At 35.1% G+C, this 21,675-nt stretch overlaps 4 protein-coding genes across 4 annotated transcripts; 1 reads left to right on the top strand and 3 right to left on the bottom strand.

The window, feature by feature from the left end:
* Positions 1-1,599: 1,599 nt before the first annotated feature.
* Positions 1,600-3,302, top strand: LOC142633800 (uncharacterized). The gene has a single exon (XM_075808048.1). It carries the CDS (start codon positions 2,380-2,382, stop codon positions 2,926-2,928), a length of 549 nt encoding a protein of 182 aa, XP_075664163.1. The 5' UTR covers positions 1,600-2,379; the 3' UTR covers positions 2,929-3,302.
* Positions 3,303-12,109: 8,807 nt separating this feature from the next.
* LOC142634224 (growth-regulating factor 1-like) lies at positions 12,110-14,507 on the bottom strand. Its single transcript, XM_075808516.1, has 4 exons — positions 14,170-14,507; positions 13,486-13,999; positions 13,055-13,398; positions 12,110-12,609 (listed from the first exon to the last, which is right to left on the bottom strand). The coding sequence occupies exons 1-4, from the start codon at positions 14,375-14,377 to the stop codon at positions 12,602-12,604; spliced, it is 1,074 nt and encodes a 357-aa protein (XP_075664631.1). The 5' UTR covers positions 14,378-14,507; the 3' UTR covers positions 12,110-12,601.
* A 4,725-nt stretch (positions 14,508-19,232) lies between these two features.
* LOC142634617 (uncharacterized) lies at positions 19,233-20,642 on the bottom strand. Its single transcript, XM_075808911.1, has 2 exons — positions 20,306-20,642; positions 19,233-19,699 (listed from the first exon to the last, which is right to left on the bottom strand). The coding sequence occupies exons 1-2, from the start codon at positions 20,640-20,642 to the stop codon at positions 19,233-19,235; spliced, it is 804 nt and encodes a 267-aa protein (XP_075665026.1).
* A 574-nt stretch (positions 20,643-21,216) lies between these two features.
* LOC142634618 (uncharacterized) lies at positions 21,217-21,675 on the bottom strand. Its single transcript, XM_075808912.1, has 2 exons — positions 21,556-21,675; positions 21,217-21,429 (listed from the first exon to the last, which is right to left on the bottom strand). Exons 1-2 carry the CDS (start codon positions 21,673-21,675, stop codon positions 21,217-21,219), a joined length of 333 nt encoding a protein of 110 aa, XP_075665027.1.

Raw genomic sequence — 21,675 nt, forward strand, 5'->3', positions numbered from 1 at the left:
AAGATGGAAGAACGAAAAAGGTGCCAATGCACGAAACATTAAATTCCAATTTCAAAATTTAGTAAATTGGACCATGAAGATTCGGAAACCTAGATTTATGTCCTTTCTATAGAGATCTCTCTAGTCTAAAAGAAAAATGATTTGTAAGACGGTCTTAAGGAACAGAAATATGTGGATTTTACAGATGTGTGAGATTTATCAAACTTGAGATAAGCACCCTTGAAAAATCCATTTGTCGCAAAGAAAAGGGTAAACTAAATCCAATTACTCTTGACTAGTTCATCTAAACATTAATATATTTTAGGTAGGCTTCAAATTGAGTGAATCAATATGACCATTATCTTATTTGAAAAAGAAATGTTATATTCACAATATTTTCACAACAAATATTAAAAGACATGTTGTTACTGACTATTATTGGTAGATAAAAAAGTAATTTTAATAGTAGTTTCAAATTAAAACAAATAACAATTTAACACTTAAAAATTTGTTGTGAAAGTGCTATAGCTTATGGATGTAGCACTACTTGGTCTAAAAATGAGCTCATTACTAATCCTACTCCAAACAACCCGGCTTGTTATTCTCCTTTTTTCTATAGTTTAATCTTCAACTTTCATTATGGCAATATCATGATTGAAACATTATATATAGATAAATCTAATTAAAAGGAAGATAACCTCAATCATAGAAGAGAAGTGTAATCCAACAAACTGAAGAAGGAAAATCATAACTAAAACACAACAAATTGTTGAGATCAATCGTTTATTACTTTATCTATTTTTGAGATAAACACAAAAGCTTAGTTGTTTTTATTTTTTTTATTTTGCTTCTTCAACTACCGTTAATCTATTTCTTCTCAAAAAGAAATTACCGTTAATCTAGAAGTTAAAGTTTAATTAATCAATTTTTGGAGCGCGATGTCTGTTGACTATTATGTTTAGGGCAAAGAATTTTTTTTTTTTTTAAAAATTGACTTTAGAGTTATTATTAGATTAATAATTTTTAAGTTTATGCAATATGACCGTCTAAGTGGCATAAAAATAATATTTTATTTTAGCCATTAGCTACTTCAATATTTTTCATTAATTATATAACAAATATAACTATTTTAACATAAGACAAAAAGTTAAAAACTAAACTTTTACATTTGAAATATTAGAGAGAAAAAACATAGTAATTTACCCAATGTACGGCTACTTTAGCATCAATTTCAATAATTATGTAAGGAGGGTCAAATTTATCAACACTACAGCATCCATTTCAATTATTAGGTCATGAGTACCTAATTGTAAGGCTAAATGTAGGAAAGCTAAGCAAGGGCTGAGCTGTTTCTAGTCAAGGGCGACCAACTTGTACTTATACGTATAGCAAGAATAGAAAAAAGCTTTTGAAAATCTTAACTCCGAGTTCTCTGTATTGTGGCTATATTATCTTAGCAAGTTAAACTAATATTGAGTCTTTTTCAAGGATCTAGGATGGGCTCAAAGGCCTCTTTCAACATCATCCTAAATCCAAAACCATGATCTCATCCCATTTTAGGCCCACACGATCCAACAACACGAGAGTTGGATTTATAATTTCCCCATTGGTATTACAAAACTAACAACAACTCACGATGACAAAGGGAGCACATTCTCTCTCTCCTAAATACAGCTCAAAAAGATGATTCTTTGGTATGACTCAATAACCAATTTTTCCCCAACCGTTGAATCCAGCGTAGACTTTGTTTCTCTCTCTCTGTCTCTCCTCCATTTCTGAGAAGGTGAGGAAAAAAAAAACTCTTCGATTCAATCTCTTCCGGCCATTTACACGTTCGAATCAATCAATCAATGCCTTTCTCACCAACCCGTTTGACTAATTCATTTGATCCTACACAAAGATCAAGAGACAAAATCCCAGAAACCTCAGATTCAGACACAATCATCCTTGATTCCTCAATAGCTGCTAATGCCGTGTACACGCAAATTTGATAGCTTCTGGACCAAACCCATTTGATCCGTTTCTCTAAAATCCTCAAAAACAAAAATCCAAGTACCACAAACACCCAGATTCAAAAAATTAGAACTTTTTCCCCAAACCCATTTCTATGGTTCCCAAATCTCACAAGATTCTGAATCAGTCTGAAGAACAAAAAGAAATCAACCATTTGGGAAGAAACCCATTTGACCCAATTGGTTGATTTTACATGGGAGCTAGAGATCACAGGCACCCAGATTCAAAAAACCATACCCCTATGCCTAAACCCTAGCTTTCATAGCTGAAAATCAATCATCTGGGGTTGGACCCAGATGCAAGAAAAGACTTTGGAATCTAATCCAAACCCTGAAGTTAGATAAATTTATAAACTTTTTTTCTTTTTCTTTTTTTCATTGTTGTTCCATGGAACAACCACCATTACCACCAACAACCTTGGTGTTCCTAGTTTTTGGCTTTGCCATTAGTATCCTTGCATTCTATGTCGAGTCCCAATCACCATCAGATTCGACCTCTCTTTCACCTCCACCACCTCCACCTCCACCTCCACCTCCGCCATCAAATCCACCACCTTCTCCTCCTCCACCACCTCCGCCATCAAATCCACCACCTTCTCCTCCTCCCCCGCCGCCTCCTCCGCCACCTACACCTCCACCTCCATCTCCATCAGATTTGACAGCTTCGCAGCCTCCTCTGCCACCTCCACTTTCATCAGATAAGAGACCTCCGCGGAGTCCATCGGCAGCTCCACCGCCTCTAATGTTATCTCTACCGCCACACCATATATTTAACCAAAATCCACGTTCACACCCAAGGCATAAACAGAAGACTCTCAATCATGGGAAGAAGATTGGAATATTGTTTATGGTTATCGCCACAATCCTCCAAATTGGTGTGGTGGGATTCTTGATTTTCAAGAGAAGGCAGCTACTGAAGCTCAAGGACACATTTTAGACTTGTAATTGGATTGGAAAAATTGGGAAAATTTTTAAGGTCATGTGTTGAGTTTTACTCTCACCAATTCTTTTATTCCGAACAGCACAGCGTTGTAATTTTATGGAGGATGTGAATGGCGGATTCATTGGAGCATCGGGCATTTGTAAATGGGTAATTGTTGATTTGGAAGTTTTTCTTTCACATTGTTTATTAATTTGTTCTTATTGGTTTAAAGTAAACGGCTTATAATTGATAGAAGGAGAAACCCTTTTGCCCTTTGTTGTTGAGCTCATTAGTTTCATGTTAAATTCTGCTAACTTGTGTGAACGTATAACAATGTCAGGAATCATGGAAAATTTACAATGACAATGTTTAGTGTTATTTCTTCAAAATTTGTTTGATTTATATTGCTGTTATAGTTGTTATAATCCTGCTTGTGTTTCATTTATTAGAGAAAAGTGTTATCTTCCTCAAATTTGTTCATAAGTCATGGTTTATATGTGTGAGTTTGGAATTGATTGTGAGTTACCTGTTTATTAATTGTGAACTTGCTTAATCTTAGCTATTATGAGAGTTGAAATTAATCCAGGAGAAACAGAGGCAACAAATTTGAGCTCTTGATTTAAATCAAAACTTCAAGATGAAATCTGTTAATCCCACAATTTAAAATGGTCTATCATTCTCGGATACTTCTATAATAAAATTATAAGAATTAATAAATTATTTTTAGGCATCCTTATGTTTTGGCCAAAAATTTTCCGGAAGTTTGCTGATTGCGCTCCATTAAAATGAGATGTTTTATTTCATTGTTTTAGCTGTGCCCTTTTCATTCTTGTGAAAATTCTGTTTTGGTGTCCCTTTACATTACCTCTGAGTTTAGTTTCATTTTCAAATTGAGTTAAGTCTTTTGTTAAAGCATAAACATAGTGCGGTGGTCACTCCACAAGTATAAATGCTTGTGGGGTGTGAGGGGCAAGGACCGGGGTTCAAGTCTCCAGGAGGAAATTTCACACACATATAAACTTAGATTAGGCTCAAGTAGAAATTTTACCTTGTATATATAAAAAAAAAAAATGGTTAATTCATTGTCATTTTTCTGTTTGCTTCTACATTTATTTCGGTTTTACATGGATTATAGGTGGCAATACACGTACATAAGCAATAACCAGTGATAATTCATGTTGATTTATCTGGTAAATGAATCATTGGCGTCCAGGTTTTTTTTTTTTTTTTTGAGAAGTGTCTGAGTAAAGTTATATGTTGGCTATATAGCTATTTTTTTGTGTTGAATATAGTCCTAAAACTATGTTGATTTATCAGAAAGAATGTTTCTGTGGTTGTATAATTAATCCTTTTGGAATGCATTTATGGATTAATTAAGCCAATGAGCCAGGTGAAGGCTAAGGTTGTAGGTTCAAGACCCACTGGCATTGTGTGTGTCATTGCCAATAAAACAGAGGCATTTATGGTTCCTAAAGCATTTCAAAGTTTGTTGTTAGATGAGGGTTCTGCAGAACCTGTTGGCTTTTATTTTCATTTTCTTTGTCAGTGGTATAGATTAGACCATCAATGGTATTTAAATGATAGTGTTTTAATACCTTAGGTGATAGTACTCAGGTCAGTTTGCCAGGGTAGAGGAGAGACATTGACTGTTGAGCACACATAAGAGAAGCTCTCTCTTTATCATTCAAGAATCCTTACAACTCTTAAATGGTTTGGTAGAATGGCATTTCTTACTGTCCTAGTTTAGTGGGAGTTGTAAATGCATTTATAACAAAGAATGGTAGTTAGATGTGCAAAACAATTGATGATAGTTAAGGGTATTCTTATGGAAATCCCAGTCTTCCTCACTTATATGTTGGTTGTCAAATATGTGTTTCATTGAGTAGATTGTACCCTGCTTGGCATTTCTTCAAGTTGTAGGTATACAGGGCATTTTATTGGACATTTGGCATGCTGGGCACATGAGAGCATTAATGTCATAATGGAATTGTAATCAATACATGCTGTTGAATAATATGAGGCAAGAGGACAGAAGATGTGATGGCGAGTCCCCTCTATTTGTCATAGGTTTGAGTTTGGGAATTAACTTCTCTAAAATTGGTGTAAGACTGTACTTCAGACCTTGCAAAATTAGGAGAGCTTTCTATTTTTGAGCAAAATACAGGCTGAGGAGCTTTCTATTTTTGAGCAAAATACAGGCTGAGGTTTGTCAAGAGTCTTATAATTCAACTGGTTCTTATCCTCCCTTCTCAATTATTAAATTTAAAAAAAAAAATAGAGATTTTGAAATCTGCAGTTCTACAATCAAATATTCATATATACATGTAACTATTAACTACATAAATTGGTAATATAAGATGCCCCAATGGCACAAATGTTTCTTCTAAGTCATGCAAATAAAATATCCAAAATGTATATGTGAGCGCTCCAAAAGTATAGAGGGTTGTTGATTGACTTGACTTGTTAATCTGGCCCAACTGGGTGTGTGCATTTTTTTGTTGTTGTTGTTGTTTTTTTTTTTTTTTTTTTTTTTTTTCCCTAGTTTGGGTTTGTGCACTTGGTCCAAAATGTGTCATTACATTATAAAACATGAGAAGGTGCACTTGGATGAAAACGTGTCATTAGAAGCCATATACAAGAGGTGCACTTGGACCAAAACGTGTCATTAGAAACCATATACAAGAGGTGCACTTGGACCAAAACGTGTCATGAGAAGTCATACTTGGCCTGGCTTAGCATACGATTGTGGCATTTCTTAGTGTGAAAATGACCAAATTGTAACATGAGAAGGCATCCAATTTATTTGTTTTCTAAGTAAAATATTTTAAAATTAAAGTCTAAAGTCTCCCTTCTATTTATTTTTATTTATAGCTAATTCAAATTTGGCTTATTTGAATGAGTCGCACACAGCCATTTTTTAAGCCGAATATTAAGGTACAAAATTTAGGATTGACGCAAGAACAATTGGAACTGCTTTGCAAACCTATCCCCATAGGATTGGGATAACTTGTTTCGGTGCATGTTCTTTAAAGAATCTGATTGTCCTCCCGCTTCCAGCAATGTCTAGCAAATCCTTTTGTCAACTCTATATTGTAGCCATAATAATTTGAACAATGCTAAGGGAAATTGTTATCATAATCTTTCTTCACAACTCTAGGTTTCTTTTTTTTCTTTTTTTCATAAGACTTTATAGATTGTTGAGTGATAAATGGAGCAACATCACTTCAATATGGACCCATCGTTAATACCATTTTTATAATAATTTTACATCTCTAGAATGATAATAATTTCAAATGAACATTCACACCATGCTAGGACTACTAAAAAATGCATTAGAACCTCATCTAAGCACATAATCACTGTTAATGACATATTTTATATAATTGGCTAATCTTTTGACAAAACACATTTTACTTGTAATTGGGTAGATCTATGATGTGTTTAATACTTTAGGAAACATGTTGTTCAAGCCAAGTATTAAAGCCATGAAAATTGGACCAAGAAACAAGTGAAAAAGGTCTGTTCATTAAAGCTAGACAGATTCCCGACAGCACTTGACAGATAACTATCTATCGAGATCTCAACAGCTCTCGACAGATTCTATCCATCGAGAATTATGAAAATCAATTTTTCAGATCTGATTTTCAGCCCATGCTTATGTATTAATATACAACCCTAGACATATATAAAACTTATTTTTAAGGCCATCAAATAAGAAAATACAAGGAAAACACATGCAAAAGGTGACCGAGTGCCTTATTCTCTCTGTAGAAACTACTGCGTCTTTTGCGCCTTATGGTTTTGTAACCAAGTGCTTCTTGATCTTCATTGTTGATGAAGTGAAGAAATTTGCAACCAACATTCTTCTTCCTCAAGTTGGTGAGTGAGTCACATACTAGGATTCGTGCAAAAGAGTTAGTCACGTAATGGGATTCGTGCATCAAAGGGTGGCATTTATATATTGAAGAGTTCAAAGGTTCTGAAGCGGTAAAAGGTTTTTACTATAAGTTCATCTACGAAGATTGTAGAGTCTAGGGACAAAAGTTTTGTATTAGATCTAAAACTTATCTTTACAACTCTTATTTTTGCTAAACTATCAGCACATCTATTAGATTCCTTATAGACATGTGACACTATGCAATTAAGGAAGATCTTTATTAGGTTCCTGCTAAAAGATGTTCCAACATAAGGTTTATGTAAGACAAGTTTGCAAGCATGTATACAAGCATATCTAGTTGCCTAGCAAGAGAAAGCTGAAGGCTGAAGTGTTATTAATGTGGACTCTCGCACAATGTATGAGCTTATTATAAAATTCAAGTCCAGAATAAAAACCCAAAATTGACCCTTTGTTTATCGAATAAGAAGAAGTCCTTGGCAAAAGTCCCCTCTCTATACCTTCTTCTTCTTTTTTTTTTAATGGATTCCCATCTCTCTGTACTTGCTACTTGCTAGTTGCTAATTCCTTCAATGAATAATTGAATACCCACACGAGAGATGTGATTGTTGAGTTGTTGTGTGTATGTATTCGTGACTCTATTAATTTAGAGCGTGAAGCATAAAACTGGTAGGAACATATTGCCACATCAGTTTGTTAAAAAATTACATAAATAACATATATAATAATTTAAAAATATATATAATATAGTAACTTTAAGTCTATTAATACATTATTGAATGAATCATTTTTTTTTATATATAGAGAAATTGAATGATCAATTAATAAAGGAAAAACTTTTCAATTTTGTTTCACAATTTATTAAGATGATATGTTATTAATATAAAATATTGTTTTCATATAATTGATTATTAATTTCACTTTTATTATATAACAATGTTATATTCTTATAATAAATATATAAATAAAAACAAAAAAGAAATATTTTTACCACTAGAGTTAGTATCGAATTAACTGTAATAAGGGAGTTATATTGGGTCCGCATCCAGTTAATACAGTTTTATTATTTGTAACTTATTGACTCGGACAACAACATTTTCTATCTTATACAACTAACCCACTTTATATGTTGTTGACGCACAATCACATAAATCAATGGGTTGTAAAATCACAAAATGTTTGTTTGGTGCAAAAAAGTTTAGAGTTTGATCAAACACAACCAAACCTAAGAGTCTTGAGGTGAGAAAACTAAGGTGGTGGTGTTTGCTGGATGGGTTGTGGTAGGTGTGGCAGTGAGTGAGAGTGACACAGCTGTTATAATGGAGATAGCTGCAAGGTTTTAATTTGGTGGGGAATGTGTGTTTGTAGCAAGTTGCGAGTCTTCGGTCTATAAATTCACCTGGAAGATTGGTTTAAACATTGCACGGGTGTGGCGGTTTTGATGAAGCTTCACTATCAGCCAAGTGAAGCAAAAAAAAAAAAACATAGAATTTTGTCACTTTGCACTTAGCTCTTACGTTGCCTGTCAGACTGTCTTAATTATGGCCCACATAATTCTGACTTACTTTATTTTATCGTACTAACATTTTCCTTTAACTTTTTTTCAAATATTATAAAATGATAAGAGGAATAAATTCAAATTACACGATATCTACTTTTTTACTATTAAACTTTACACTATATATGTTTTGGTTATGAGGAAAGGTGCAACAGAGAGAAGGGAAGAGAATAAACTCTGTCCTTTGTTTGGTTAGGAAAAATAATTTTTTTTTTTTTTTAAATAGAGAAGAGAAATGAAATGTGGAGAAAAAAAGGTTTATATAAGTCCTGTCAATTTTTATGTTCCCTCCAAATTCATAAAATTACTATACTTTTTGATAAGTTTGGTTTTTTTTTTTTAATTACTTGTATATGTTCATAATTAATTTTTAACAATAAAATAGTGAAGTCGACGTTTATTATTATTTTATTATTTTACTCACTTTTTTTTATTTCTCTTTCCCATTACATTTGAAATTTTGAACTGTCTTTTGTTTGGTTAGGAAAAATAATTTTTTTTTTTTTTTTAAATAGAGAAGAGAAAAGAAATGCAGAGAAAAAAGGTTTTTATAACTCCTGTCAATTTTTATAATTTTTATTTTTCCTCTAAATTCATAAAATTATTATACTTTTAGAAAAGTTTGATTTTATTTTTAAATTACTTGTATATGTTCATAATTAATTTTTAATTTTTAATTTTTAATCTTTAACAATAAATTAGTAAAGCCATCTTTTATTATTATTTTATTATTTTACTTTTTTTTTTCATTTCTCTTCCCCACTACATCTAAATACACATAAACAAGTGTTTTCTTTTCCCTTTCATTTTTCTTTCACTTTCTTAATTCTTTTCTCTTCTCTTCCCTCTCCTTTCGCGAAAGCAAACATAATATAAAATTTAGAATCCTTTAATCAAATATGAAAGTTCTATCCATTTTCAAAATTTCCTGATATTTTTATATTATGTTATTTTGAGAAAATAAAAAAATTTCAAGTGAGTTTCATTTTTTTTAGGGAATATGTTTGTTTTAATTTAAAACACGAATTTATTTACACCATTTGTTTATAAGTATAACTGTATTTTACACTTCTCATATATATATATATATATATATATATATATATATATATATTGATAAAATACACTTCTCATATCTAATTAGATGAAATCAGCTAATGAAAATAACTCGTTCAAAAAATACACTCTTAAATATATTAAAGAATAATAGGCAAATTTTTTTTTTCAGAGTAATTAATTTGGAGAACGAGAGTAGATGAAATTTGTTTTAAGGGTAGGTCACAAACTCAGTATCTAAAGAATTCTCCATTAATTGGAGGTGATAGTGATACAATGAGATAGTCTTCTTTCTCGCCCAACTCTTTATCATTTACACTTGAATTTAATAGTTACTTACTACGCACACTGATTATTTAAACTCAAGCTTAAATGAAGTAAATCAAGCCATCATTAAATTGAGTAAATCAAGTCATCAATGACATATACAATAAAAATTTGTCTAGAAAACTTACGTAGCAGCTGTAATTTCTCTATGTTAGTATTTAATAAGTGATAGTTTGTTTGGTGACCAAATGAGAAAAAATAGGATCATAAAAGGACTTGATGGAAGTCAGCTTTTTTGCATAGTACTTTTTTGGCGAAATATTAATGCCTTATTCAAAGAGGGAACTACTCATTCAAAATATTCAGATTAAATTTGGTAGACTTTGCATTTACCAAGTTTTTAATTTATATCATATGTGTGTTTGGGATATAGCTAAAGCCAAATAAACTAAAATATTAGTGAAACTATAAAAATAAAAATAAAACTATTTTAATTTCCTTGTGTCTAATAACATCCTATGAAACACTATATTAAGACCCTCTAAAGTTTTTAAATTAAGGAAAAATTAATGGATACTCTAAAAATATTAGTTTACAAACTATTTTAAAAAAAAAATTTATTGAAAAAGAAAAAAGTAATTGACTTTTTAGACAGTTTTTTATGTTCTCCATAAAATTTGTATTAAAATGTTCTAAAAATGGTCTATTAACAATTTCTCTAAGGAAATTCATTAATATGACTCTTTAAACTAATAGAGTTTCTCAAATCCTATCAACTTATTTTGAAATAAATGGATTTGATTTTATAACATCAATAATTTACATAGATGCTAATATGATGATAGTAAATGTCATGGTTTTGAGATGAGGACCATTTAAAGAATCAAAAAAAATGAGAAGTATAAAGTTTTTAAAGTCGAACTGGGGTTCAACCTTGGTCAAACTGGGGTTCAACCTTGGTCAAACAATGTCATGCCATTTCGATTTTTTTTTAATTATTAATCTAAGTTATATATTGTTTTTATGTATAATAATTTTTCATATTTTACTAAGAATATTTGGGCCCAATGGTTTCCTAACAGGAGATGTATATCTTTTAAGAGAATGCAGGTTTAAAATTTTCAGCATTTTTGTGGACTGAATTATGTCCAAAACCCTTTTCATTCTAGTAATTAATTCATGATTTTGTAAAACTGTTTTTGGTCATATAGGGATGGTCATTGCAAATAATTTGTATTTTAGGAAAAGTGTCTTTTTTTAAACTAGTGGGGAGGCGAGTATGATGACAGAAAACCTTAAGGGAAGTCAGTGCAATTTTTCCTAAAAATAATTTATTAAATTGCAATTTACTACATCGTTTCAATCATTAATGATTGATGTCTCCAAATTATGTATTTAATTCATAACTAACCATGGTTTAGTTAGTAATAATTCATCAAAGAATGCACTTTTTTGTGGAAAAATTATCAAATTATATTTTTAATTAATCAAATTAACCTTTTTTATTTAATATCAAATAAATTTATTTAATTAATATTTAAATATAAAAAAGCTTCATTTAAGTTGCCTTAAACAATGGGTGAGGCTTAGGTCTCATGCATGTAGTGCACTGAACCTATTAAGATGGTGATATGTATTTAAAAGTAGACACGTGTTATAATCTCAATAGATCCAGTGCAACTAAACACTAGACCTAAACCGCACCGTTAAACAATATCTAGCTAGCATTGCAAACACCTCACCACATGACAGAATGACTTAAATGAAACAATACATAATTCATAATTTTAGACATCTGTTTGGATACCGCTTATTTGCTGAAAACTTATTGCTGAAAATACTGTAACAAAATAATTTTTAATTGTGTGAATAATGACATGGGACTCAAATTTATATTGAAATATATGTTTGAATGACTTTTGTGAGTCCTAAGAACAGTGTCATGGGACCCCAAAAAATGCAAAACGCGTGCTTAAATAATTTCAATGCTACGCAAATTAAGTAAGGATCAAAATTTTATAATTTTTGAAAGCAATGTCAAATTACCCAAAATTTTAAGGCTGAAAATTTCAATTTTGTAAAAAATAAAAAATAAATAGAAAAAGGTTACTCTAAGCACTATAGAGGATCAGGTTGGAAACAAATATAAAGATAGAAACAACAATTTCCTAGTTGATTACTTTTTATAGTTTTTTTTTTTTTTTTTGTGCGTGCGCAAATGATAACATTATTTTGACAGTAATGCAAGATCCTTCATGAAAGAAGCTACAGTGATCATCACAGAATGTCTATTAAATGAATGTTACTTTCTCAGACAGCAGTGCTAATGCTCATTTAGTGACTGGCATAGCAAGGGAAATCAAATCACAGAGCAGTGAACAAAAAACGGAATCTAGAATTTCAATGAGATTTAGCATTTGATAAATACTCCGTAATAATAAAATTATGGAAGCTGTGTTGGAGCAGTTCATTGAATAAGCAAAGTAGTTCTGAGCACAAAAGGAGTCCATCCATATGGTGTGTATATTTGAGAAAAAGTTAATGCACACATGTTATTTGATGGGTCCACGTACATTAACTGGTATAACTATAAAGCACAAAGCCCATATGAAAGGTGCTTCAATTACTTCACAGTTTAGATTTAAGGGACCCCAAAGCAAATCATGATGCTTCCACTCAAACAAGCAAGTCTACAAATCCCAAACATGTTTCTTTAAGGGGAGGAAGAAGAAAAATAAGTATCAAGAAAAGCAAAAGAGCAGACATCCTGTTGTGACCCTACATTATTCACCAACAACCTTTAGCTAAATAAAGCTTTCCCTAACCACAAGAAGATATAGATATTGACCCCACCAACACCAAGGACTCTTTTGGCCATGATCAAAATAACCAGTATCACTATTATGAGACTTTCAATCATCTGCACAAAAAACAAATTATATAAGTGACAATGGAGATGTCAAAGATTGGCACAAGAAGCAAGACTAGAGAAAACTAATAATAGTGAAATGAGGTACTACCTCTTCATCAATAAACGTTGTTACTTGAATATATATAATTCTTATATGTATTGCTCTCTTAAAATTGAATAAGCAAATTTATAATGCATAGGAGAAATCTATTATTAGAGTAATGATTTTTGTACGCTACTATACACACTTAAAGTAAAGTGCAGACATCCTTAAAAAAATATGTGGACATAGGGCTTTATAAAATGTGAATGTTGTGTAAACTAAAAGTAGTGTAAAACAACAGTTAATGAATCTAATAATAGTGAAATAAGGAACTGCCTCTTCATCAATCAAAGTTATTTAAAAGTAAAAAATAAAAATAAAAACTAATGCAAGCTAGTGAAGAGAAATTACCAGCAGGGATTCTTGAATTTGATGCAAGATCAAGCCAGGTGTCTGTGTTCTTTGGTGGCCACTCTCCAAAAAATTGGTGCATTGGTTTGTGGATTTCAGGTTTTTTCTCAGCTTTAACTTGTCCTGGTGACTTGAAATCAGTACCCAAAACAAAGCAATGTTGGTCTTGTTGCTGCTGCTGATGTTTTGAACTATCAGTAAGGCTTTGAAACTGTGTGTGGGAGTAAGCTTTGTAGGGGCCCATTGTTAATCTCTGGTATGAATCAGGTAGGTTTCTGGCAGACCCTGAAGCCTCTGGGAAGAAAGCTCTCTCATCCACACCCTCTCTTGCTCCATGAAGATACCTGTTTGAAATAACAGTCAAAAACAATTAAAGCACAAGATTAAAAAAAATGAAAAAAGTAGCTAGCCTGCTTTTGTGTTACAAAAACCTGTAATCTTTATCAGCCTGAGAGTAGGATCCAGAGTCCAAAAATAGCTGATGGGTAGTGTTATTTTGAGGTAAAAAACCAGAAAGAGGTTGTCTTGAAGAGGAAGAATGTGAATAAAGGAAGGGATAAGCAGTGGAATCATGGTAAGGATGGTGTTGAGGATATGTATCAGAAAGTGGAGAGACAGAGAAGGAAGAGTTCGTTGGAGTTGTTGTTGTTGTGGGAATGGTGGTGGGTGTGTTTATGGAAAGGTTTCTGTTGATTGATGGGATAGGTGGTGAAAGGTTGTTGGTGGTGGTGTTTGTTGTCGTTGCTGTTGTTGTTGTTGCAGTTGATGTAACTTCCACAGGCTTTCTTGAACGATTTCTGCCTCTGTGCATGTGTCTCTCACAGTACTTGGAATCTGGGTATGCTTCCTTTGAGCACCTCCACTTCTTCCCATCTGTTCTTCTGCACCTTCCTGGCTCTGGGTCTACTTTTCTGCCAAATCCCATCTCAAAACACCCCCAGCCAACTGCAGCCACAGACCCCAACAAAAATTGTTCATTTTCATTGGCACCCCCAAAAAAAAAAGGAATAGTTTTTGTAAAAGTAAGCACTTAAAGATTATTATAATTTTTAAAAGTAAAGCTGCAAAAAGTGTACATGACTATGAGAAATTGAGAATATGCTTTGCATGCTTACTGGGATGGTGAGGGAAGAGCCTTGAAGAAATTGAAGAGTCCAAGCTTCTTTTTACACTATAGAGGAGATCTGGTGGGATAGGTGTCCCTGCAACCATGTATTTGAAGATAAGAGCTTGGTGTTCAAGCTCTTGCCATTGAGTTGCTGTGAAAGGAGACCTATTTCTTGGACTTGCACTTGCACTTGCACTTGCACTTGTGGTCATCATTTTTTTGAAATAGAGAGAAACAAGAAGGAAATTTTAATCTCTAGAAAAACCAAGAAAGTGAACAAGAAGAACAGAAAGAGGGAAAGATCAACAACAACTTGGTAGATTTCAGAGACACACAGAGAGAGGTTTTGTTCTTGTTGGGCTGAGTTTTTAAAGGTATATTTGCAGAGTCCATTGGTTGCAGAATCTTCTGTACATGGATAAAACTAATGGCTCTGATGATATTGCTGACACCTTCTCTCTCTTTCTATTCCTCTCTCTCTCCTGAGTGAGTGAGTGAGTCTGTTCTTATTATGACTGCACCTCTGTTGCTTCTGCTTCTGCTTCTGCTTCTGCTCTGCAGCTGTCTTTGTTGCTGCTCTTGTGTCTGACATCTTTACAGAAATTCATAAACAACCGTACAAAGTAAAAGAAAATTTCATTCAAATCTAGTTTTGGTTTTTGCACCTGCTGTAAAAAAGTGCCATGTGATTTTATGAAGCTGTAAAATTTTGAAGTGGATATGGCAATCTCTTTTGTAATCTAGTGCTACTGGAACTTGAAGTGGTAGAAGGTTGTATTAGCCTTTATTTATATTTTTTTTGGAGTTGTATCTGTCATTTTGTTTTGCTGAGTAAATGTGTCAAGAAATTGAGAGATATATAGAGGCCGGAGATTAGCTCAGCTGGCTTTGTAGTTCTGAGGAGAAAATAGTAAAATAACATTAATTTTCAAACAATATAATTAGTAGTTAAAGTTTATAAATTATATTTTTTACTAGCATCTCGAGTCTAAAAGACTCGATTTTAGAGCTATAAATTGAGTCTTTAATACTCGATTTTTATAGTTTAATTCTGTCTGATGTGGCATTTTTTTCATGTGGCAACTACTTGAAAATCGAGTCTCTAAGACTCGATTTACAAGCCAAATGAAATTTGCTCTAAGTCCATCCATTCCCAGAGCAAAACTCACCACACACACACACACACAAACCTGGGCGCGCTGCCTGGTCGCGTGGCCTAGGCGCGCTGCCTGGTCGCGCGGCCTGGGAGCGCTGCCTGGGCACGCGGTGGGGTCGCGCGACCCAGGCCGCGCGACCCAGGCAGCGCTCCCAGGCCGCGCGCCCAGGCCGCGCGACCCAAGTGGGCTGAGTGCGTTCGTTTTTTATTTTTTGGTGGTGGGTTTTGCTCCGGGAATGGATGGACTCAAAGGAAACTTGTTTTGGTTGTAAATCGAGTCTTAGAGACTCAATTTCTAAATAGTCGCCACGTGAAAAAAATGCCACATCAGACAGAATTTGACTATAAAAATCGAGCATTAAATACTCGATTTATAGTCCCAAAATCGAGTCTTTTAGACTCGAGATGCTAGTAAAAAATATAATTTGTAAACCTTAACTACTAATTATATTGTTTGAAAATTAATGTTATTTTACTATTTTTTCCTAGTTCTGATGGGTGCTTTTTTATCTTTTACTTTTCTCCCAAAGGTCCCAGAGTCCCCTCACATCATCGATGTAGTAATAAGTGTGAGGTAGATAGTGGAATCCCAGCTTCTTGTAATATGATGATGGTATCTTTATTTCATGGTAATGTTAGGCAAAACTAAGTTATGATTAGTGTAACAAATAATCATAGATGATAGATCTTAACAAGTTATGAAAAATTGTATTAATAAATAATTAATGTGTATGTGTATTTCCATCTTTATGTATTTAATCTCTCAACCTTAAACTTCAAATTATTAGGCAACTATCTGAAGTAGAGGCAGAGCCAAGAATTTTTGTTTGGAGGCCATGTTGCGATGCTAATATATTTATCAAAACAACTTCCACACACACGCTTTTTTATTATATATACACACATATATATACACACACTTTTTTATTTGATAGGTTATATATGCACACACCAAAAAAAAAGCTTAGTATGTTCAATTAAAATTATTTTTGATTGCGATCTTTCATAAAATAAAATTCATTTTTTTCCATTTTCATAGTCAAATTCTTAAAAATTTTCATTTTAAATACAAGTTATCAAATTTTATGCTAAAGTAAGTAAAAAATATTTCAATTAAACTAATGAAATTTTCAAAAACATGAATGATCCAAAACTTTGAAGAATAAGTTAGGCTCCAAACATATTTAAAGCCACCTTGCTTTAATCCATTATATGGCAACTAAAGACACATTTTATATGTAATTTTAGTGATAAGTTTTTTTAATGAGTCAATAACTTGTTAATCGTCACATAACGGGTTGAAAAAGATAGATTTAAATATGTTTGATACCAAATTTTATCAAATATATAACAGATATAAAAGCATATTTTACAATAAAAAATAGAATTGCAAAAAATAAAATTATATCTCTATAACTATTAAACCAATTATTTTTTTTAAGAGCATTATTGGACTAATACAAATATTGGGGAGGGGGGCTAACTCTTATTTTTGTAAACTAAATTTTGAAAACATTAAAATAATTATATATATATTTTCAAAATTTTGGGGGGCCATGGCCCCCTACCCTTATACATACCTCCGCCCTTGGTCGGAAGAGACATTACCCTTTTGGTTTTCCTTTTTTCCTCTCCTCTTATATTCTAAATTTTTTTTTTTTTTGCTGAATAAAAAAATAAGGTCTTCGGTGTGGGCTCATCGACTCCAAGCCAAGTAACGGTAATAAATAATTCCACGTATACTACATAAGCCTTACTGGGACTATCGATCAAACCACTCTACTCTAAATGCAAAATGAAGACTCTTACCACCAAACACCACTCTATGCGATCTCTTATATTCTAAATTAAATCCACCAAAGTCTTGTTGGTATGAAATTCTATATCTTAAAGAATTTAGACCATTTTTTACCCTTTAAATTTACCGATAAAAAGGCTATGAAGAATATGATACTAATATATATTATTCTTTTTTATGAAAGTTTACCCTTTTCAAAAGGAAAGGACAGTGATGAGGTGGAACTTGGAAGGGCAATTTAGTTATTTAGACATATATTTTCTGAGACCCTACACTGATGATGTTAGGACGGTGCAAGTGAGAGACTATTGGTTAGAAGGAGGTTTTGATTTGTTTGTTTGCAATTGAAAGCACTTTTCTTCCTTTCTTCAAAGTTAGCAGGAGGTGTCAGAGAAGTGCACTCTGAGGTGAGGACTGTTCCCACTCTGAAAACTCTGCCCCACAACACATGCCCTACTTCTTTATTTTGCCTCAACTAACTCAGCCTTACATTCATTAACCCAAAAATTTCCTCAACGATCTTTCCTTTGAGCACATCTCTTTCCTTGTTAGTCATAGTCATCTTTCCTTGTGAAGCATTTATTGGCAGACGGGGTGCAGTTTTACACTGCAGGTCTAAAGCTCACCTGAGATGGTTTTGACTGGAGCAGTGGGTCAGTGACAAACTTGTGTGACTCGATGGGTTTAGCTTTTGGAACATGCTTGGAAAAAAATGAGATAAAAAAGAAAAAAAGTGGGGTGGGTTTGGCTAAAATAAAAGACTGCAACATAATATGGGCTTTAATTCTTTTTCTTTTTGTAATGGTGGTAAAAAGTGCTTTAGTTCATGTTAACTTATAGAGTGCTATTGTTTTATGTATAGGATTAATTTTTGTATTCTGTATCTTGATGGATTGACATCTTGCAGCTTCTTGTCGACTTGCTTGTAGCAGAATGTTGCTAGCAGGTTCTGCTTTGATGTAATTAGCTTTGTAGTTGTGCATCTTTTTGTTTCAATAAAATCCATTCATTTTTTAGGGGATACATTTTTTTGGGGGGGGGGGGGGGGGGGGGAGATACATTTGTTCTTCTTTTTTTTTTTTGATTGGAAGTTTGCAATTATCATTAAACTTGGGTAGAGCCCAGAGAAATTACATCAGAGTTAATTTCAGAAACAATAAAAGGGGGAGTGTCCTCCACCCAAATAATACAATCTTCAATTTCCTTAGCATGTCTAGCCATCAAATGGCTTGCTTTGTTACGGTCCCTTCGTGCAAAACGCGCCTTCCGGGATGCGAAATTTGGCAACCATGTCTTAGTCCCTGAGATGAGAGCTGGATTGATAAGGGGTAGGTTGCTACGTAGACGGGGCATGAATGACCACTGAATCCCCTTCAATAATGACTTCTCTAAGCCCCGGCTCCCATGCAAAAAGCACACCACACTCCGGCGCCTTGGCTTCGGCTTCTAACGCTCCCGAGAGGAAATGAATCCTCTTCGACATTGCACCCATGATCTCTCCTTCATCATTCCGAACTATTACTCCCGGCCACAATGCCCTACGTCTTTAAACGTTGCACCATCTATGTTTACCTTGTACCATCCGGCGGGTGGAGGCTTCCACGCTCCGTATAGGCTCGCGCCGTGGAGCAATGACGGCGGCTGCTTTGCTGCCTAAACTCCTCCATGTACTGCGAGCATTTGCAACCAAGACTAATGCTTGTTTTAAAGGAACCACCGTGCGGACATCATTTCTATTATTCCATATGCCCCGTACGCTTTGCAACAAGAATTTCCCGGTCGGCATTTTGGTATCGCTCTTTAAACGCCGGAGTAAGTCACGAAATCCTTCGACTCCCGGGAGGTATTGGGTGGCTTAATGCGAGGATCGTCCATACTTCCATGGCGAGGGCCGCACCCCCGGAATACGTGTCCCGGTGTCTGCGTTCCTTCGCACATGTCGCATTCCACGTCAACTTGCACGTGGCGGTCCACGAGGCGAGTCTTGGTGGGAAGAATATTCTTGCATGCCGCCATGCAAAGCTTCGTAATTTACATGGGCATTTAAGGTTCCAAATGGTCTTCCAAAGGCATGCCATTGCGCGTATTATTCGAGCCTTGGCCTCTGTCTTCGCTTTCACAGGTTGTTGAGCAATTCGGTATGCACTACGGACCGAGAATAAGCCATTGGTAGTGGGCGGCCGGACCTATTTGTCTTGATAGGGAAGGAGGGCGGGGATGCGAGGATAACCTCTGCCTCATGTGGGAGGAAAGTATTACGTATAATATCTTCCCTCCAGGTGCACAAGCTCGGATCAATCAAGCTTGATACTTGGTTTCCTTGCTGGAGATTCTTCCTTGGGCTCACAGGCTTAAAGTGGGTAGGCGTTGGTAGCCATTTATCATCCCATAAATTGATCTTGATGCCATTGCCAATGTTCCATCTGGTACCTTCAGCCACAACATGTTTGGCTGCCATAATGCTTCTCCATGCAAAGGAGGGATGCTTCCCTAATTCAGCTTCAAGGAAAGAGGAGTTCACAAAATACTTGGCTTTGAAAACCTGGTGAAAGAGCGTATTTTGGTTATGCATTAGACGCCACCCTGTTTTGCAAGTAGAGATAGGTTAAATGCTTTTAAATCCTTGAATCCCATTCCTCCATCTGCCTTAGGCTTGCATAATTTATCCCATGCTATCCACGGGATTTTCCTCTCCTCCTTTTTTTGCCCCCTTACCAAAACCGGCTAATCATGGCCCCCGAAGCTCCCTTACATAATGAGTCGGAAGCTTAAAACGGCTCATGGAGTATGTTGGTGTGGCCTTTGGGCCACTTGCCTTTATGAGTGTTTCTCTACCAGCGTTGGACAGTAACTTCCCCTTCCATCCGGCAATCCTCTTCCCCACTTGGTCCTTAATTTTGTTAAATGCTTTCTTCTTCCCTTTGCCAATTAAGGAAGGTAGCCCTAGATATTGCTCGTCTTTGCCTAATGATCGAGCTCCAAATAATTCTTTGATGGAGTCTTGAATTTCGAAGGCGTGTTTTTGCTAAAAAACGGGGACGTTTGTCCTGTTCATTTTCTACCCGACGCCATTTCATATTTCCGAAGGATTTGCCAAATGTTGGAGCACTCAGTCATGTTGGCCTTGCAAAAAACAAGGCTATCATCAGCGAATAGTAAGTGAGAAATCCGTGGGGCTCGCCGACATACCGAGACACCATTGATGCTTCCCCTGTTCTCTGCTTGCTTTAACATGGCAGAGACACCTTCCCCGCATAGTAAGAAGAGGTACGGCGATATGGGATCGCCTTGCCGGATACCACGTGTTGGCCGGATCGGAGCCCTTGGGTTCCCGTTCAACGGCCACGGAGTATGAGACACTTTGTATGCACATCATCATCAGATTTATCCAGCGGTCGTGGAAGCCTAACTTCACCATGATCTTTTCCAAACAAGGCCACTCAACGCGGTCAAAGGCCTTACTCATGTCAAGTTTGATTGCCATGAGGCCCTCCTTTCCTTTCCTACGTTGGTTAATGCAATGCATTGTTTCAAATGCAACAAGGACGTTGTCGGTGATTAACACAGCTGGCGAAATGCACTCTGAGACATGCTTATGATATGGGGCAGAATCTTCTTAAGCCGATTTGCCAATACCTTGGAAACGATCCTAGAAAGCACATTAGTGAGACTTATAGGGCGGTAATCCGTGACTTTTTGAGGATTGTTTCGTTTTGGAATAAGGCATATATGGGTGGCATTGATGTCGGGGGGCATAACACCAGAGTATAAAATATTAAGGACACAGTCAGTAACATTAGGACCAAAAATATTCCAAAACTTCTGATAAAAAATGGGTGGCATACCGTCCGGGCCTGGAGATTTGAGTGGGTGCATTTGTTGGAGTGCAATCCGCACTTCGTCGGGGTGGAATTCCTTGGTCAAACTGGCATTCATCTCCGGTGTCACTTTGGGCTCAATAGCTTGCACCACGAAATCAAAGCAAGAGGGCATGTCAGATTGGTAGATGCTTTGGTAGTAATTTAGGACAATTTTTTCGATATCCTCATCACTCTCCAGCCAGTTTTCGTGATCATCTTGTAGTCCTAAGATGGCATTTTTTAAATGCTCAGTTGGCCGTTTGTGGAATGGAAGAATTTGGTGTTGCGATCACCCTGTTGCATCCATAAAACTCTGGATCTTTGCCACCACATGTCATTCTCCTTGTCAAGCAGATCATTAATTTCCTTGCGGAGTAGTGCAATATTCTCTGCGAAGTCATGTAGAGTGTTCAGAGATTCAAGGTGCTGAAGTTGTTCCTGTTTCTGCTGAAGCTGCTTATTAACATGACCAAATACATTCGTGTTCCACCAACGAAGTTGATTTTGACAGTTCTTGATTCGGTCCTACATTGTTAGATCTCCAGAAGGGTTGGTGGCGTCCCAAGGGAGCTCAACAACCTCTCTACACCCCGGGTCCCTAAGCCACATGGACTCAAAGCGGAACCGGGGCTTCTTTTTACGTTGGAGCTGCTTAGTTTTCAGGTGTAGGACGAGGGCACAATGATCAGAGGCAGCCAT

This window comes from Castanea sativa, chromosome 5 (assembly GCF_040712315.1).
Source record: "Castanea sativa cultivar Marrone di Chiusa Pesio chromosome 5, ASM4071231v1".
In the NCBI taxonomy this organism is placed as follows: Eukaryota; Viridiplantae; Streptophyta; class Magnoliopsida; order Fagales; family Fagaceae; genus Castanea; species Castanea sativa.

Coding starts and splice junctions, on each gene's coding strand:
- LOC142634617 (XM_075808911.1), bottom strand. CDS start 20,642: ATGCATTGCATTAACCAACGTAGGAAAGGAAAGGAGGGCCTCATGGCA. Junction 19,700..20,305: donor GAAGCATCAATGGTGTCTCG/GTATGTCGGCGA, acceptor CTTGCAAAACAG/GGTGGCGTCTAATGCATAAC.
- LOC142633800 (XM_075808048.1), top strand. CDS start 2,380: ATGGAACAACCACCATTACCACCAACAACCTTGGTGTTCCTAGTTTTT.
- LOC142634224 (XM_075808516.1), bottom strand. CDS start 14,377: ATGATGACCACAAGTGCAAGTGCAAGTGCAAGTGCAAGTCCAAGAAAT. Junction 14,000..14,169: donor GCTCTTCCCTCACCATCCCA/GTAAGCATGCAA, acceptor CTGTGGCTGCAG/TTGGCTGGGGGTGTTTTGAG. Junction 13,399..13,485: donor CAGGCTGATAAAGATTACAG/GTTTTTGTAACA, acceptor TATTTCAAACAG/GTATCTTCATGGAGCAAGAG.
- LOC142634618 (XM_075808912.1), bottom strand. CDS start 21,675: ATGGCTGCCTCTGATCATTGTGCCCTCGTCCTACACCTGAAAACTAAG. Junction 21,430..21,555: donor GGGACCCGGGGTGTAGAGAG/GTTGTTGAGCTC, acceptor GTTAATAAGCAG/CTTCAGCAGAAACAGGAACA.